General features: G+C 39.4%; 1 protein-coding gene across 1 annotated transcript; it reads left to right on the top strand.

The window, feature by feature from the left end:
* The first annotated feature begins 13,995 nt into the window (after window positions 1–13,995).
* On the top strand, window positions 13,996–16,761 carry LOC146331646 (G-protein coupled receptor 61-like). The gene has a single exon (XM_084744894.1). The coding sequence runs from the start codon at window positions 14,209–14,211 to the stop codon at window positions 15,610–15,612; it is 1,404 nt and encodes a 467-aa protein (XP_084601020.1). The 5' UTR covers window positions 13,996–14,208; the 3' UTR covers window positions 15,613–16,761.
* The last annotated feature ends 2,325 nt before the right edge of the window (window positions 16,762–19,086 follow it).

The following is a 19,086-nucleotide window of genomic DNA, read 5'->3' as shown; positions in this document are numbered from 1 at the left end:
TAAATAAAACCAGAATAGTCTAGTCCACATCATCCTGTCAACAGAAACATTTAACAGATTGAAATTCCTGTATATTAATAAAGCCCTGGTTTGAAAATTACTATCACACAGTAACTTACATCTATGATGCGTTGGAACCCTGGTCCAGTTTTAACATGCTCCAGTGACTGGCTGGTTCTACAGTTGCATTATGTTAGAACCAATTCTCAAAGAGCTGCTTTAAGTGTTAGAACAATAGACTCCTGGGATCTCTTGTAGTCTGACCTAAAGGTCAGTACTCTTATACCCCTTGGAAACTTTAAGGATGCATTTAGTAACTGTCAGTTACCTGCCTGTAGCTGTTTTAACTAACTGTGTGGTGATGGTTGTATTTCTCATGGTAACTATTTTAACTGATTCTGCTCCTTGATTTTGCATACTTGAATTTTTCATGGTGTAATCTCTGCATCATCGTAATGAGGGTCAGCCTAAATGAGAATCTTAAATAAAGGTTGGACTGAACTGAATGATAAACAACCTACAGAACTGGCAACAAGCTTTTCCCAAAGGAAATAATAGTCATATAAGTGGCAAATGTTGTTGTTTTTGGACATTTATCATAATTCTTATGCCATATGGTCCGGCAATTATAAATGAAATATATTCTTCCCTGTTAAATAAACTAGATCATAGTATCTTCTGAGCATTAAATAAATCTTTCAAGGGAACATTTGTCTGTTAGATAAATGTGACTATGTAAAAAAAAAAAAATCCATTTAGGATCTTTATTCTGACTGAAGAAAAAGCAAGACAAGCAAGCACTGTGGTTGTTTTAAAGTGCTTTAAAAATAAAGTTGGATTGGATTGAATGAATAAAGAATCCACATAAAGTGAATATCCTGCATTTAAAATTCACCTAAGTAAAAATACAGAAGTATTAGAAACAACTCTCAGTGTCAAAAGTACTCAATATTCAGAATGACTCCTGTCAGTGTTGTACTATTACACAGTATTTCTTCTGTCCTCCTTCTACACATGATTTTTATTCCACAGAGGAAAACGATTATTGCTTTCAGGGATGATGAATGTATCAAAACATAGATGATGATGGTGGAAGCTCAATCTGATATTGGCTCAAATAAACACTTACAAATTAGAAATGGACTAAAACCTCTTCTAATGTCCCTGTGGACGATGCTGTATATGGATCAGTTCATCTAGAGAGCTGTAACTCGAGTATTATCTGATATTATCATCATTAATCTTTTTGTCAGAGGTCTGTAGGGATCCATGCTTACATCCTCTCCCAAATTGAATTGACTGACATTGTGGACTTCAGAGTGGAGTTGGAGATGGAGATTATTTTGAGCTTTTCTTGATACCTGTATCCTAAACACTGCTAAGGTGTGTGTTTCCATTTATTTATTCCATGTCTCGTCATAACCACCGCCTTGTTTTTAGGTTCACAATCCAGCTATTCTTATACTGGAGCTGCTGAGCATTGTGAGAAAGCGTGAAGCAGGGTAAACTGTGTTTTAGATTGAAAAGAAAAAACAGGATTCATAAAGAGTTGGCTCTTGAAAGGTGAAATCTCAAGCTCTCAGTCCACTCGGCAGAACCACGTCACCACTTTGCTATAAAAACTATACCTCCAAAATGTAAATTTTTCATGACATGACATGAATTTGCAAAAGCTGCGACCGTGTACGTGCATGCATCCACTCATTCATGTATTCACACACACACAACCTCACAAACACACACAAGATTGAAAAAATGGTGTGTGTGTACAGGATGTATAGATTCATCAGCAGTCTGTGTGTGTTTAGTCATGTTATGTGAATCTGTTTAGAAGTTATTTTGTGTTGTACGTCACAGTCAATCAGCTGTGGTTGGGCAAATCTGTGAATTTTTATATAGTTTAATACATTATAGATGTTTTTTAGACTACAGCATAGAACATTTTTCAGAACCCAAAAGAGATAATTCATTTAAACTTAAAAATGGCCAAATATTGAAATACATGTTTTTCACTAGATGATGACAATACACATCATGATTAATTGTGGTCCAGGGAGAAATGCAGCTGTGTTGCTGAGACTGAGCTGTGCATGCGCGATGCATCTGCAACCACCACTGTATAATAATGTGACATGGATAATGTGACATGGAGTAGCAGTAATTACCCATCATTACCAGAGTGTTTTTAGATAGATACACATGCAGGAAACCCACAGGCGCATGAAAACAAGCACTTAATGCTACTTCTTCTGCTGTATAAATGAACAGTATTGCTACCATGATGCAAGGAATGTGACTTGATGGCTCTTTTCTATAGTTAAAAATCATATTTATATGCTAGATCCAGGCTCAAATCCCCAAAAATAGTCCATATAGAACAATCAAAAAAGTTAATCAAAAAGTTAATTGGTCACACAAATATTGCCAGTGTAGTCAAGGCTTTACATATCTTATTCTCTGTGCCATAGAGGTCGATTGTTGTTCAAAAATTGTTAGAAACACATCAGTGAGCTGCACTCTAGCACTGGGTGGCATGTTCCTTTATTAGGATAAACATGAGCGCTGACGTCTGCGTCAACCCCACATACACCATCCTGCTGCTGTAACTACTCCAAAAAACATAGCACCAACAAATATAGTTCCAGCTCAGTGCATTGCTGTTTTAGGAAATTACTGAGCCCTTTTTAAAAAACCAAAGTGTATATTTGTGAAAAAGTAATGGGCTTGAGGCTGAGAGCCATGGAGAGGCTGGGGAAGTTGGGAAGTACTGAGGAACAAATTAATACACTGTTGGTTTAGGCCGTTTAATGGGATTTGCTGACGATAACAAAACCATGAGCATAATGCCAAAAACTACACTTAATATCTTTTATTATATTTATTTAAAGTTACAGGTAAATATAGTGTTAACTTCTGTATTAAATTCCATCAAAGTCTTCACTACATAGAATATATCTCTACAGACGTGGATATAAATTGTAACTTTACTGGTTGGCAGAGTCGCACAACTGTGAGACAGTAATTTTATTTTTTGACTACTCTGTTTTATACAACCATTGACAGCTGACTTCTCACTCTTCTCACACTTCAGTTTATAATCTTGTTTCAGCTCAGAACAACTTATGTGGAGGGCTTGTTAATGTTGGCAGAACTTTGCAAATTTCCGCTGGTTGCATCATGCAGTTGTGGTGACATTGCAGTAGGTGCTTCACCACGTGTTGTGTGGCGGTGATCTGCACTCTTCTTACTGCATTCTTTGAGTTAGCAAAGAAAGGCATAGGCCTAAAACCACACAGCAAAACTTTAACATTACAAATTTAATGTCAGAACACAGAGCAACAGTAATAATGACAGTTTTACTATCAGTCTCTTCTCCAAATTCATAAAGACACTTTTCACAAAGGACAAAAATGATGCAGCCTTTGCTTTAGAAAAAAACCAAATGATTCATCCTATAGTTACAGACTCTCACTGATGGATTTACTGTAATAGTCTTCCCATATGCATAATCTTCATTGTTGTTTCTTGGCAGAAGTGATTCTCAAGTCATGTAAACTCACCTCTCAGTGTCACAACAGCCTGATTCACCCTGATGTGTGTTCGATTGGAAAGTATCAAATAGCAGGGAGATTTAGGCAGCGGCCTGATGGATGGGCGTATCGCTCTCAGGAGATTTACAGTCCTCTGGTGAATTATAAATGAGATACAGCTCTAGGCCATTGGCAGCAGGTTAGTGTACAGTGCTCCATCACCTAAATGAGATCAGACTCTTTCTCTCAAGAAGAACTGCTTACTGCTCACAGCTGAGAACATGATGGATTTTATTGTTTTATAAGAGCTAATACTGAACATGATTGAATGTTGTTGTTGTTCTTGATGATGATGATGATGATGATGATCAGATATAATGTATTTTGGTCAAGCTATAAGCTGATACATACATACATCACGTACTGTGTGGACATCAAATGATACCAAAGAAGTATTACTTTTATATAATAGTAATAGTAATTGTGAGGCTAGGGATAAACACAACAGGTTTATTTGAATGTCGGTATTAACAGGTTCATTTGCTAATAAATAAGTCTCTAAATAAGGCTTTGTTTGTTGTGTTCTCATTTTAATGTAACTCACAGACTAATTCTGAGTAGCTGCAGAATAAAAAGGCAATATATTAAAACTATAACATGCGTGTTATTGGCCTTAGATTTGTCATGGTTTTAGGTTTTAGTTTACTCGCTTCCTGTTTTATTTTGAAGTTCTTGTCTTTCCCTTTTGTTTCTGCTATTTTACTTGCTATCTTTTTCTTTCCTTTTTTGATTAGTCTTAGTCTTGGTCTTGTGTCTTTTCCTCTGCAGTTGTCAGTTCGTACTCTCATGATGGTGTCAGGTGGGGTAACCGGGAGCAACAAAAAAATGGACCCAAAATCCAGACAAGATAGCCTGGTTGAGTTTATTTAGTGCATACATGTAGATTTATATGGACTTCATGAGGCATACATATTTTTTGTGCTTGTAGTGAGTTTTTTTGTATCATAATTAGTCATTATACTCTTTGTTAATGGCTAATTTTCCTCACTGAAACATCCACTGTAATTCTTTCAACGTGTTTGATGTATCACTCACTCATTCCTTCAAAGCCAGAGAGAGAGAGGAGACAAAGACATAGATCTCTGTGTGAAAAAATAGCAAATAACAAGAACATTTATATGGTCTCTTTGTATTACAGAGGAACAATTAGGTACTCTACAATCCTGCATACACACAAACACAAAACATGGTCATAGTATGAGCTGAGCTAAATCTTTAAAAACAATTCATCCAAATCTGAACAAAGAATAACGTCTTATTTTTGTTGTTGTGAAAGAAATTATTATCTTGTTTGGAATGTGACTGTTTATTTACAGGAGTGTACATGTGAACTGGATGATGTGCAGGCTAATATGTCTTGAAAGGTACCACAACTGTTGTTTACTTGTTTTGTACATCCAGAATGAACAGTTGCATCTCCACATGTTTGTCTGACAAAGGCCAGAAAATCTCTTGTGTTTGTATTTTGCCTCTCTCTGGTCGGCACTGGTGTGTCACAGTTATGTTTAGCAACATGCATATTCAATTAAGCTTTTAAATGCAATACCAAAACAGTTCTTAGATATATTTCTGCTGTCTCTGTCACAGTGGCTGAAGCAGGCAGCTACTGTAACACATGCACAATATAGTGGACACACTGCCACCATCTGGTATAGTCCACTCGTTCAGGGGCCTGTTGAAGAGCAGATATGCTGAGTTATGTGGATGACCTTGCTTTGTAAAACCCCTTTGAATCTTAAACATGGACTACAGAAAAGATCTGTTCAGGGCTTCACTGAGCAGAGTGAGGCCTCATGCCAGTGAAGGAAAATGAGATTTGTAAAAAAAAAAAAAAAAATACTGTTTTTCTTATGGCTATATTTAGGTGTCTCCCTACACTCATGTTCGCTGCTAAAGATGGGACTTTCAAGGAGCACTAATACATTTTTTGGAACTTATTATGAAGCAAATAAACAGAGAGAGACACTACTACCATGAGATATGACATCTGCTTTTATTTCAGAAGTTTAGCTACTGTTAAAAAAGGCTTTACAGTGTACCAGATCATAAAGTGTAATTGTGAAAGCACCAAAACATTTTGCATATTGTCAACCACTTTAGTTCAGTAAAAACAAATTAATCTGTTGCCAAATCTGGCCCCTGATTTTACCAGGAAGGAGGGACAGTTTTGTATGATGGCATAAATGACACCGCTAATAACAGAATCAGAATCAGACAATGAACAGAAAACAACTATTAGCTGAAGAGGAACACAAGTTACATAGAAATGAGGATAAACTTTGACCCCGTTATTTTGTATTTCATACTAAAAGAGCTTAAATGTGCTCTTTAATTTGTCCCTGATAGGTGCAGTTCACATTAATGGTTTATGTTTGTGAACCGCTCCAACATTTTAGTGATTGCATGATGGAAGAGGTTCCAGCTGTTTAATGTTGTGTAAATTCTTTCTAATTATAATAATTATATAATAATTCCAAAGCATTTACAACTAGACTAAAATGCAGTTGCAGTTGTTAAATGAGTAATATATCAGATTTATCTTAAACCAAGTATCACAGCAAGTTTCCCTCCTGTCCCTCTGCCTCAGTATTTTTCCACTCTCCCCTGCCTCTGCTCCACTCTACCTACCAGCCACTCCCACCTCATCAGCCCAACTCCACTCACCTGCAAGCTCAGCTGCAGCTCATTCCCAATCAGCCCAGTATATAAGCCTCTCCAGCACTCTGTCTTCCTGCCTGATTGTTCTTCAGCATTCATGTTAAGACTTTCCAGCACTCTTTACCTACCTGATCTCCCGTTGCTGACCCTGCCTGCCTCGTCTGTCTCCCTGTAAACTCACCAGTCTTCTGTCCCTGATCGTGAGTTCTGCCTGTGGCTGTGTGGTGTTTTCCTGTGACAAAGCTTCAGTGTGAGTGTTTCCATCTGTTTGCCTGATGCCTGCTGCAGCTCAGAGACTGTCCGCTCACCTGGCCCGACTTCTCCGCCTGGTCTGGACTTCCCTGCCGCTCATCCCTCGTCTGCTCTGGTGCTTCGTCTGGTGCTGCTGCCCCTCTGGTTCCGGGCTCCCCGCCTCGTCCAGCTCTCCTCCTGTAAGCTCCTTTCTGTCGCTTCTGCCAGCAAGTGAACAGAACTGTTTTGGTCAGAGGACTTGCGTCCTCATGTCCTTGGTCCTGTTCGGCTCAACCCATTCCCGCAGCCTGAAACCCAAAGACTCTGTGTGGGCTCAGAGCCCGAAGAACGAACTGTCACTGTCACAAACTGGCCCAAGTTCCAGTTTTGCCTGTTTATTAATAAAGGTCATTACCATGATTTCCAGAGTGCTGCCTTTGAGTCCTAAATGCACCAGTCACACCAAGTTTAATTTAGTCAATAAGTCAGTTATCTTGAAAACAAAGAATTTCAAAGAAACATGACTTATGGCCTTTTTCATGTTTATTAATTTTATCTGAAATAATGTCATTATTAATGCTTGTTTATTAACAGGCACTGGCTTCCTGATATTTTGCAAAAGCAGCTCACAAGAGAGCACGCCATGTTTCCATGTCTCTACAGTAGCCAAGAATTAACAAACCAAAAACTGGCTCTAGATATGGCTTTTCATGTTTTTTTTTTTTCTGGCCACTGTAATTTTTCCTGCATGTTCAAAGGGTGAGGGTGAGATGAAGTGTTTGCAATCTGCAAGCTCACCACTAGATGCCACTCTTAGGCCAATCCTACACACTGGTCCTTTATGGACTCAGCTGCACACCTGCAGTCTTTGATGATGAACTCTCTGAACTTTGAGTTTGCCTGAATATCTGGTGGTTACATCATCAATATCAGTGTAATTGATGAACCAGATGCATCACAGCAGCTACGTACCTGCCTGAAAATGATTCAGTGTTTACTGACTCCAGAGAAACCTTCGACTATTTAGCTTTTTCATAGATGTTTCCAGAGACACAGTGGTTCAGAAAAATCAACAACATCCCTTATGAATGACTCATAATGTCTGATATGATCCACCATAATATCATCCAACACTGTGTACAATTCCCAGTGCCAAACAATACACAAATCTGAGGAATGGTAAATCTTCAGACTGGTGAAGTATAACAAGAATAACCCAACAAGATACTGTTTTGCTTTGGATACACACAATCTCACTTTGTGTTAGTTGCTCCTCCATCCTCTGTTTGACTGTCTGCTGCGATATATAAACCTTCCTCCCCAAGTGTCTCCAAGGCAACATTCATCACTTTACCCTTTATCTTCAGCAACATCACTCCATCACATTCACAAGAGCTCCGAAAATATGACATGAAATGAATTTTTGTTAGTATGTTTGATGTTTGTAAAGAATCTCTCCTTCGGTCATGTCAGATATTGTGTCTCTTTGTGCTTCTGCTTCGATGTTATTAAACAACAGAGCTGGTTAATGTTCTCCCATGCCTCGGTCGGTGCACTAAATGCTAAATGTGCGTTTGAATTTGAGTAGATTGTTTGTGTAGGTTTCAGTAATTATGTTTTGGTAAATGTAATGGCATGATTTCATTTCTGAGTGCGGCTGATATTTGTGCGTCCATATCTATGGGTAGTTATTATTGGCAGTCGGGGCTCTCTGGGGTTAGTGCAGCGTCCTTTGCTATTTCTGAGTGCGAATGTGGAGTCTATTTTCAAGGTTGCCATGGAAACCATTGTATTTGTGGTGGCAGCGATTGGTGCTGCCGGCCAAGCAAGACTCTGCTATTTTTGTCATGAGTCAACACCTGATACACACACACACACACACACACACACACACACACACACACACACACACACACACACACACACACACACACACACACACACACTCAGGTGTACATGCCTGAATACAGATGAAAACAGACAGATACATGTGCAAAAAAATCACACACACCACACCACAGCAGCACAAGTAGCACTGCCATTTTCAGTTGTATTCACAGTCACAGTATGTATTGTGTTTGAGGCTTTATGTGTTACACAAGCATGTGTATATTTCCCATCTCTCCGTGGTGTTACCAGACATCTTGATACATCTTCACCATGACAACAGTAGTAATCGCTGTCCATTAAATCTCTTCACCCAACTGTATTGTGTTTTCTTATGTTCTGCTGTCCAGGCACGTTTCATGTTTGATGTACTGACAGGAACAGACACATGGTGTTAGCATGTAATCAGTCAGGTTTGGACAAGTTAAAAACATCACAGGTTACTATAGGTTTACATAGAATTTGAAAGAGAGGAATCTGATGACAAAACATGCCTTCAATCTAAACAAAAGGACTGCTGATGTTAGCTTAAAGGGCGCCTAAATCTGTTATTTTGCAGGTTTTTCAAATAGTGCTGATGCCCTTCCCTCCCCGCCCTCAAAAGGCAATAGTTCCTATCCTCCCGTCAGTTCAGCATTTATGCAACACTACTAATTTCACAAGCTCTTTGGGCTTTCTAATAAATAAAAAAATAAACTCATAAAATGTCAAGAAAGAAGATATTTTACACCTATTGTCTGTAGTAAATCATGTACCTTCTGAATTCAAGTTTTTATATTTTATCAACCTAAGATGTGCTTGTTTGTAAAACACACTTTTAACTCACCAAAAAGTCTTGGTTCATCTTTCCACTATTCAACAATTATCAACTTGGGTTTGGTTGAAAGTAAAGCTTGGATTACACTAAGTTATATGTGAAAATATTCTGGCTCCCCTCTGTCTCTCTGATACCCATCCTCCCTCTCACTCCCCTCCTCCTCCTTTTTTGATTAGTCAGTCTATCCCTTAATAGTAAAATAGTAAAAAATGGCCTTCAAAATTTTCCTCTGGCTGAAGTTTAAAAAATATTATCATTTTTGTCTGACGAATAGTATAAAATGCAAAGATATTCAGTTTTCTACCACATGAGACAAAGAAAAGCATTGTCACATTAATATGCAGTGGTATACATAAAGCTGAATTTTAATCTGTAAAATAAAACTTAATTGCACTTTTGTTCATCATGACTGTGTCCACATTCAAAAGCAAACTTAAAACTTTGTTATTCTGCCAGGTTTATGGTTACACACTGTATGCATGTGTGTCTCAGTGTAAAGCACATCAAGTTTATTTGTAATGAAATGTGCTATAAAATTACCAATAGTTTCTAGTGAGAGTAACCAGTGCCTTTCACCATTGTTTATCAACTGCATCTATCAATCCTGATGCACAACAAACTGAATATTTCAACCACAAGACCTCAGTTCTCACTGTGACTTAACCAGTGGCATATTATAATAAGGCTATTAGTGGACTAGATTAATCAATCAATTCCTGAGAGGTGCTGCAAATTAAAACATGCTTTTTAATGGTGAAAGAGGCACAAGACGTGATTTCCATGAAATGCAAATGCTATGTGTATTATCATGGGGAACCTTGCAAATGCAAATGAGAAACATCTAGGACCAAGCAGCTTCATGCTCGCTCCTTCAGAGGAGTAGCCTCATCCATAATGGCCCAGATTTCATTGTCCTCTGCAGACAGAGCAATGAGATGGACTGTATATGAAAAAGATCACCGTGGCAACAGGAGCCCTAGTTTGAGAAGCTGGGATGGTGGAGGCTGAGGCCTGGCCTAATCAATGGCTCAGTAAATCTTGTACTGGAGGGCACTTTAATCCATGAAATTACTATCTGAATTATTGCTTACTGATAAAAATAAATAAACTGAGAGGGGATGGAGAAATAATGGATTAGATGTCCGGGAGAGTTGTCACGCGTGTGCGCATTCCTATTGTGTGAATAAACACACCGAGGTCACTTGGAGGTTAAGTGTTGATGCATTTGCCCTCAAGTATGTGTAAAATAGGACTAAAAGTTCATAGCCATGCTGGTGGCTCCTCCAGGCTATAATACTCATTATACACAACAGAAAGTAATTTGTTGGATAGATGGAAAATCTATCTTAGCTTCTTTATACTAGTGAGCAAAAATGTAATATTTGGCCTGAATATTATTATCCCAGTAAAAATTTAAAAAATATATGATAATAGCCATAGAGTCTAACTTGCACAAACTCTGACTGGGGTTTGATAAAGGATCAGTAAGTCATATTATATACATGTTATATTAATCATAAAACATATTTAACTAAACAACCCCTCTGCACTTGCACTCTCTCTGTTTACTACAGGGTGGATAGAGGAGGTGGCAGGTTAACAAAGTGGTTGCATTTTGGTCATTTTTCTAACAAGATGGCTGGAATCCCCCCCTCAAACTGCTGGTGTTCATATTACAGAAGTTTTGGACTATCAGTCATATTCTTGTCCCTTGTACCACTCTAATAGGATGGCCACAAAAATCTGTTTACAATACTCAGCAACACCAACACCACAGCATTTCCCTGCTCCCATCATATGCAGTTCCTCATTTTTGAAGGTAAAATCTGACAACACAGTGTGGACATTAGGACCCTGTAGAGGCAGCAGCTCTGGTCCTGTTTCTCTCTGCCTCCTGCTCCATCTCTGCAGTCACTGTGTGTGAGTGGAGGGGGAAAGCAGAGAGTGAGCCAGTGTCTTTGCAAGCATTTACATCAGCACCGTCTCAGAAAAATCTCTGCTCCTGCCACAGCCGGAGTCATCCAGAGAAGAGGATGCTGCACAGGGCAGACCAGGGGATCATGGGAAGACAAACAGGCTTGTATAGTGGGAAGTACCTCAACAGCATCCACAAGGTATGGTGACTGATGTCCACTGTGTACCCCAGCAGTGGGTGCTACACCAGGTTTTCATCTTCAGTGACCACAGCAGCAGACAGCTGCATCAGGAAATACTCTTGATTCAGGTACATAATGGTCTGTTCTGTGTCTCTGTGTCTCTCTGTGTGTCTTCCCCTCACATTTCCTGATTCTCACCACATTTTCTCGCCTCTTCTCACCCTCTTCCTCTAATCTGCTGATTATGTACTGCTGAGTGCAGCGACAAATCTAATTCAGTTGTAATGTGATATATAGAGAATGTGGGCCTTGCTTTATACAGTGGGTGTAATGCATTAATGATTAATATATAAATGAGTAGGCGGTAAGACATGACTAAACCAGGCAGGCAGGAGGGTTAAACTGAATTGGGAGTACCCCTATGTGTGATTTAGAGATGTTGCTCACTGAGGGCAGTCATTCATAGGTGATGAGGGAGGTTAGAGCTCAGTTTTTGCCCTGATTCATCTTATTATCACTGCAGACAGGAGCCAGAACATCTCAGGCTTTTGTTACATCAGTGGCAGAGAGCATTCATAGCAGTGAGCAACTGGATTTCCTTCATCTGACACATACATACAGCAGCAGCCACCCATGTCTGTTTGTTGTGTGTGATAGCAGCCTCTGCACTCTATGAATAAAGTCAGATTTTTCAAATTTAAACACTAAACCCGTTCACACTAAGGGTTCAGGACCTCCTTTGTGGTGCACATGCTAGTGTAATAGATGTACAAAGGCAAAACCATACACCACATCCAATCTTGGACCTACATGCTGAAGAGCACATTGCCAAGGCTTTTTTTATATAGAAAAAGTAGCCGTACACACTCAGTTTAGACCTTGTGTGTGCATATTCAACATGGACTCTCACGGCAGGTGTAGATGTGATGGAAAAGGACTGTTACCTGTTCAGTGATTGGATTGGTTTGAGGGAATTAGCATGCATTCATGCATTGACAGGATGTGTGCTTGAAGTATTTATCACCCGCAGAAAAGAGCTGGCTGGATTTATCTTTGACCTCATTTTAACATTAACATAATATTAATAACATTAACATAATATTAATGAAAGTGTAAAGAAGGTGGAAATCCTTTATTTGTGTTTTTCTAGGGCAGGGGTGTCAAACTCAGTTTCATCCCAGGCCACACCAACATTATGATTATAAATGTAATTGTACATACATTTACTGCTTGTCATCACATTAAATAATTGCCTCTGTATTTGATTATTATTAGTTTTAGTTGCAACTTAATAACGAATAACTAGCTCTGCAAGCAGAAGTCTTGGAAAAAAATTATAAGCAGACATTTAAGTGTGCCAGTGTTGTCCAATTTATTTACAAAATAAAATATTCAAAGTAGGTTGTTTCAGTTTGGGTAGCCAACAAGCAAAGTTTCAAATAATAAATACACACTTGCTTAAAAAGTGTCTGATAACATTTTGCTAGATTGTTGCTATTACTAGCTACAACAACTGACATAAATAAAGATGGACAACATGTTCCATTCTCCCATTGTACAAAATAACCCAGAAACGAGCACCAATATCTTGTACTGGTGATGTCAGATTGCTGGAAACAGCTATGATACTGAGATGCTATCAAGCCGCTATACAGCTTGAGTGTGTGGATAACAAAATTTGGTAGCATTTAGAGACACTTCATGGACACCATACTTCTGTTACACAGCATTGTATTGCACCAATTATATTCTTTGCAAGTTCTTGCACATAAAATAAGGTACGTGGCTGGATTTGGCCTGCAGGCCTCGAGTTTGACATAAGTTCTAGAGGATCAGTATGATCATATACATGCTTTGGGCATCATAATTGAATAAATGTTCAAGTGGCTCATCTCTTTTGCAAGATGATTTGTGATTGTTCAAATCGTTTTACTCCTTTTTTTTTTTAGCATGTTGCTAAAAAGGTGTCACTGCCTTGAATAATGCATCCTTAACTGAGTTCATCGGTTTATGCCATCCATTTATCTTAATGTTAGTTGAGGCAAAAGTGAAACTCACAAGCACAAGCAACTCATTGGAAGGATCACTTCATAGAATTTTAGGGTGTCTAGACATCCTGAAAAATTCAGGACAGTCCCAAATCAGCAGCTGGTGTCTTGAATCCTGAATCCTGTCCTTTTTTTTTTTTTTAACCTAAAATGAATTGTTATAGTACAAATAATATGAACAACATGTCTCTTTGATAACAGATTGTTGATGTAATTCAACCTATTTTAAACCAGTTGACAGAGAGTGCAGCCACCACTGTGGGAGAAATCTATGATAAAAAAAATATCCAAATAAATTTATTTGCAAACTCCAACAGCTTAATGTCAATCTTAGCTGCCCAAAAGACTTAAAATCACTATAACTACCTTGTATGTATGACTGTACCATACATACATATACTGTCACCTGTGCTGGGCCAGCTGTGCTTCATATCATCCTCAGAATCTGTAACTGATCTTTATAATATTAATAATAAATCATGTTGCTCTAAATTATTCTATTTTAATCCATCTGACACCCACTTCCAACTCCCCTCTCCCGATTATCATCTGTTCTTATCTGGGCAACCTATATAGTCTAGAAGTGCAAATAAGGGGTCACGTGCAAACTCAGGCAAACACATGATCACAATATATTTTCATCTGTCTTTCTTTCATGTTTCCAGGGAGGCTTGTGACTGACAGCAGAAATGGAAACCATATAAATGGACAGGAATCGCAAAATCTGAACCTCCTGACGATCACGGCACCATCCTTCTGAACACAAGGCAGCTTTTTGACCTCCTTTTCAAGCCGCTGTTTTCTGGCCGTACTTCCTGGTTTTGAAGGATGGGTGATGGGCCTGTGACTGCTCCTGCCTGCCTGCCTCATCCCACTTCTCAATGGAGCCGATGTGGAACTCCACCCACCCACCTCCACAGCTCATGTCCAACATGTCTGCCTCCTCACTGCCTGAGGGCTGGGCTCTGTCCCAGTCGCTAGCCCTGCTGGCCATGCTGCTCATGGATCTGCTGGCTGTGGTGGGTAACGTGGCTGTCATGGCAGTCATTGCCAAGGCCCCACAGCTCCACAAGTTTGCCTTCGTCTTCCACCTGTGTGTGGTGGACCTGCTGGCGGCCCTGGTGCTGATGCCCCTTGGCATGCTCTCAAGCCGAGCCTTCTTCGGGGAGGCCCTGTGCCGGAGCTACCTCTTTCTCAGCGTGTGCCTGGTTAGCGCTGCCATCCTCTCAATCTCCGTCATCAATGTGGAGCGGTACTACTACATCATACATCCGATGCGCTATGAAGTAAAGATGACTGTGGGCCTGGTGGCATCGGTGCTGGTGGGGATATGGGTCAAAGCTCTAGCCATGTCTGCTTTGCCGCTGCTCGCCTGGTTCCTGCAGGGTGGAAGAACTCCTTTACTGGAGAGCGATGGGGTTGGAGGAGGAGGAAGTGGGCCTGTCCCATCTCCGCCTGCTCAGGGTCACAGGCGCTGCTCATTACATTGGACAGGTGGAGGGTCAAACCGCTTGGCCTTCATGGTCCTGTTTACTCTGGTGTATTTCCTGTGTCCCCTACTGGTCATTCTTGTTGTGTACTGCAATATGTTCAAAGTGGCTCGTGTAGCAGCAATGCACCACGGGCCTCTGCCCACCTGGATGGACACACCTCGCCGCCAGCGGTCGGAATCACTCAGCAGCCGTTCCACGATGGTTACCAGCTCTGGGACAGGGACCGGGACAGGTAGAGCGACACCGCAGCGTCCCTTTGGTGGAGGAAAAGCTGCGGCGGTGTTGGCAGCAGTGGGTGGGCAGTTTCTCTGTTGCTGGCTGCCCTATTTTACGTTCCACCTGTACTCGGCATTGGCTGCCAGCCCTCCAGCTGCACTAGCCTCTCTGGAGGAGGTGGTCACCTGGATCGGCTACTTCTGCTTCACCTCCAATCCCTTCTTCTATGGTTGTCTAAACAGGCAGATCCGGGAGGAGCTGGGCAAGCATCTGCCTTGTCTGTTTCGTCGAGCGGGGCACGAGATGGAGGACAGACTGCCCAGCCGTGAGGGATCCATAGAGGAGAACTTCCTTCAGTTTCTCCAGGGCACTGGGTGCAACTTGGATCCTCAAAACTCTCACAGCACCTCCAGTCCTAAAGGGGAGGCCTGCTGCCCCGTGGCTCAGTCCCAACCACTGGAGCCAGCACAACCCATACCCATTGATTTCCGTATCCCGGGACAAATAGCAGAGGAGACTTCAGAGTTTACTGAGAGCGAACAGCCCAAAAACAACCATATATACACAGACAATTAAGTTTATTTCTTTATTTTTCCTGAAAACGAACTGTTTCAGGAGTTATTTCAATGAAAAAATGTTTATCTATTTCTACTGCAGCTTTCCCACAGTTCATTTAAATGACTTGTATCTTTGAATCATTGCACTTTGCCTCATCAGATTCATCCTCAAACAGTCACGATGATCACATGCAGTCGTTTGAGATGCATTTCAAACTGTTGTTTGTGAACAGGGAAATTACTGCTAGATTTTAAGACATTCCACACAACCGCTCAGCTCTGTACAGTTAATAACTCAGTGAATTAATATTGATGTAACTTGTTAAAGCCTTTTTTAAAAACAAAAAATAGCATTAATTATATGTTTGATTCTATGAGGGTAACTGAAAAGAGTTTAATGTTTTCAGAATATCCCTTTTGATCTCAAATTAGGGAACACTTGCTGAAACACACTGGCTCCCTCTCAACTAATTACTTTATTATTGTGCAGTAAAGCTTTGCTGTTCAAATGAACTGCCTTTGGTACTCAGAAATGAAGATTAAATAGTTTCACACACCAACTGATACTGTATTTGTAACTGCCAAATCAATCATTTTTGAGACTCTGGTAAGCTGGTTATTTTTTGAGGAGTTTTGTAAATCACAGCAAGAAACGTCATGTCAAAGAAGACAGCAATAAAACAAAACAAAACACAAAATTAGTATTTAGAGGATCCATTGAGGGAGAAGCACTACTGTCACTTTTGATTGGTAGTTGGGCTTTCATCATAATAATGATAATGCCACTCTTAACCCTGATGCCAATCTGATTATAATCGATGAGGAGGCGTACATGTTGTGGCCTAACTCTCTTGGAATTGTTATGAGTTGTTTGCAGATAACCATCTGAATTTAGTTATCCTTTCTTTGGTGCTTGTCCACATCTCTTTTTTATTTCCTAAAAAACAAGCCAGATAGGTTGTGACTCAGTTTATGTTGATTTTATAACCCATCTTAAATGTCCAGTGTGTAAGATTTAAAGGTAAAGGCCAACTTAATTTTGATCACATAGAGTACAAATATACAGTCAGATTCATTCTCTGCATTTAACCCATCTTAGTGGGCAGCCACTGCCATGTTGCACCATGTTTCTACAGTAACCCAGAATGGACAAATCAAACACTGGCTCTAGTATGGCCTATTGCATCTGGCATGAGTTTTACAGCCACTGTAAATTCTCCTACCATGGAAGGGGTGGTGAGGCTCAGTTTAGGGTTGGGTTCCAAAACGCAGTACCAATATGCCACCATATGGTTCCTATATGACGGGTACCTACTGGGCCAAATCATAACATGGATTATGGTGACTCATTTTAATGTCCTCTGGTGTGGATGTTACAGACGCATCACCAAACTGCTGGTTAAGCAGGTAGCTTTTCGTTAGGTTGTAGCTACTGTAAACACAGTTAAAATATCAAGTCAAATGGTCTAAAGTGTGGCTGTATTTCACTCGAAAGGATATCAACACTGGACAGGACGTGCAACAAATGTTAAAAACAATTGTAAAGCGGGGAAGCGTACCCATGTTAAGTACATCAGCTGGCAGTGTGGGCCTCCGTGGCCCCAGTGATGGGGCACATATATAAAAAGCACTAGATTCAATATGTCTGATGACAGCAATCATGATGATGATGATGACAGCAGCTTTTCCTCAGGTTAGCAAATATGATCATATTTCTGCAAAAGAATTGCTGAAGTTAGAAGCTGGAGTTTGTAGAATACCAACAATACCAACACAAAATTAATTTCACGGATTAATACTACAGTTATTTAGTGTTAAATTAGTGTAGTTCAGTTTTAGTTATTATATAATTTTTTAAGTGTTTTGTATTTATATTATACATTTAAGTATACTTGAAACTGTTAACAGTTAATATTTTGTTCAATTTCAACTTCAAATTTGCATTAGCAATGCAAAAAAAAAAAAGAAAAAAAAAAAAGGTCTTTAATGTCAGTAACTGTCATTTTGTGCTTCTCGTTTCTAAAGGCCACTGTTTAGGTACCAGTGGCAGAAAATACCCAAATGATACCCAACTCCAGTTCAGGTTTGCGATCTACAAGCTCACCACTAGATGCCACTAAATCTTACACACTAGTCCTTTAAGGGTCACCCAGCTTTCTGCCTGTGATGTATTTATGAGTGTATTTAGATCTTAAAAATCAGTATTCTCTTATTGCACTGCATTGCATTCATGATTCTATTTCTTACATTTGCTAAATGTACTGAATATTATTTCAAGTAAAACTATATAAGTTCTGGGTTGTGTATTTTATTCAACACACCCATTTTTCTTTTTATTCTTGAGTTTAAGTACTTGTTACAAATTTCATTACAATGAGGCTGATGTATATTGACATGTATGCAGTAACTGCCTTCTTCAGTTGGAGTTTCTTTCCTGGAAGCAGAATACATTTAGATTTTTTTTTTTGACTACCCTGCTCATCAGGAGTTTTTACCTCACATGCAGGAAAAAAACTTTATTTTATAATCCTGCACAGTTCCATGTCAAGTATGACTCCTGCACACTCTGTTCTAGTGCTGTCAGGAGATAAAGCAGGTGTGATTTTCTCCAAGAGGTTTTTATTCGAAATGAGGGTGCAGACTTTGCTAGGTTTTTCAGCTTGAGTTTGATGACAAGATGAAGTAATATTTTATAGCAAACTATTAGGTTAGTTAAGTATGATAAATTGTGTGTGGAAATGTTTGATTGAAATAACAGATTCTTTCTTATGTAACGTGGATACAGGGTTTTTAAGATATTTTTTTCAAAGGTTGTTTTTGAGTGACAACGCCAATCCAAAATCAAAAGCTTGTTGAGCTTCTTTTGCATCACGTCTAAATATCCCAAACTGTGAATGATGTTGAACGTTTGTGTTAGGATCTTCTCTTGTTCAGAGATTGTTTTTTAATGCTGTGATTAAAATAAAAGAATGACTTCCACTGTACTGTAATGACATGAATGTGTTTAGAAAAATACATGGCTAAAGGTTGAGTGAGATACAATGTTGTAATAAAGAGTTTCTATGTTTGTAAAACACACTGGATACATTCTCATATTTTCAACTGTAATCAAAGAGTATATGTAACACTAACTGGAAAAAATCTAAGCTCTGACAACCTCCAGCTTTTGAGTTTATGAACTGAAGCAACAGATAGTCTCAATTTTTTTTGATTACTAGTAACTTATCCACACACAGTTACATGATAATCAAATACATGCTTTTTATGTCATTTATAGCTTCCTTTACTCAACATCTTTGTGCTCTGTTTCTGTAAAATTTTACTCACTGATTCAGTGCATGTGGCTTAATCTCTCTGTGTTGCTTTGATATCGCAAAGAGGAAAGGTGGGAGGATAAAGTTCAAACACTTTGACCTTAAGGTAGCATTTCAACTTCAAAGGCAAAATCCAGTGGCATGGCCTTCATCAAAAGATAGATAGATAGATAGATAGA

The sequence above is a fragment of the Lutjanus erythropterus genome, chromosome 2, assembly GCF_056507025.1.
Source record: "Lutjanus erythropterus isolate fLutEry1 chromosome 2, fLutEry1.hap2, whole genome shotgun sequence".
Classification (NCBI taxonomy): Eukaryota; Metazoa; Chordata; class Actinopteri; order Lutjaniformes; family Lutjanidae; genus Lutjanus; species Lutjanus erythropterus.
This window is presented reverse-complemented; position numbering and strand designations above follow the sequence as displayed.

What these genes read in the sequence shown, in the direction of transcription:
- LOC146331646 (XM_084744894.1), top strand. Translation starts at nt 14,209, where the DNA reads ATGGAGCCGATGTGGAACTCCACCCACCCACCTCCACAGCTCATGTCC.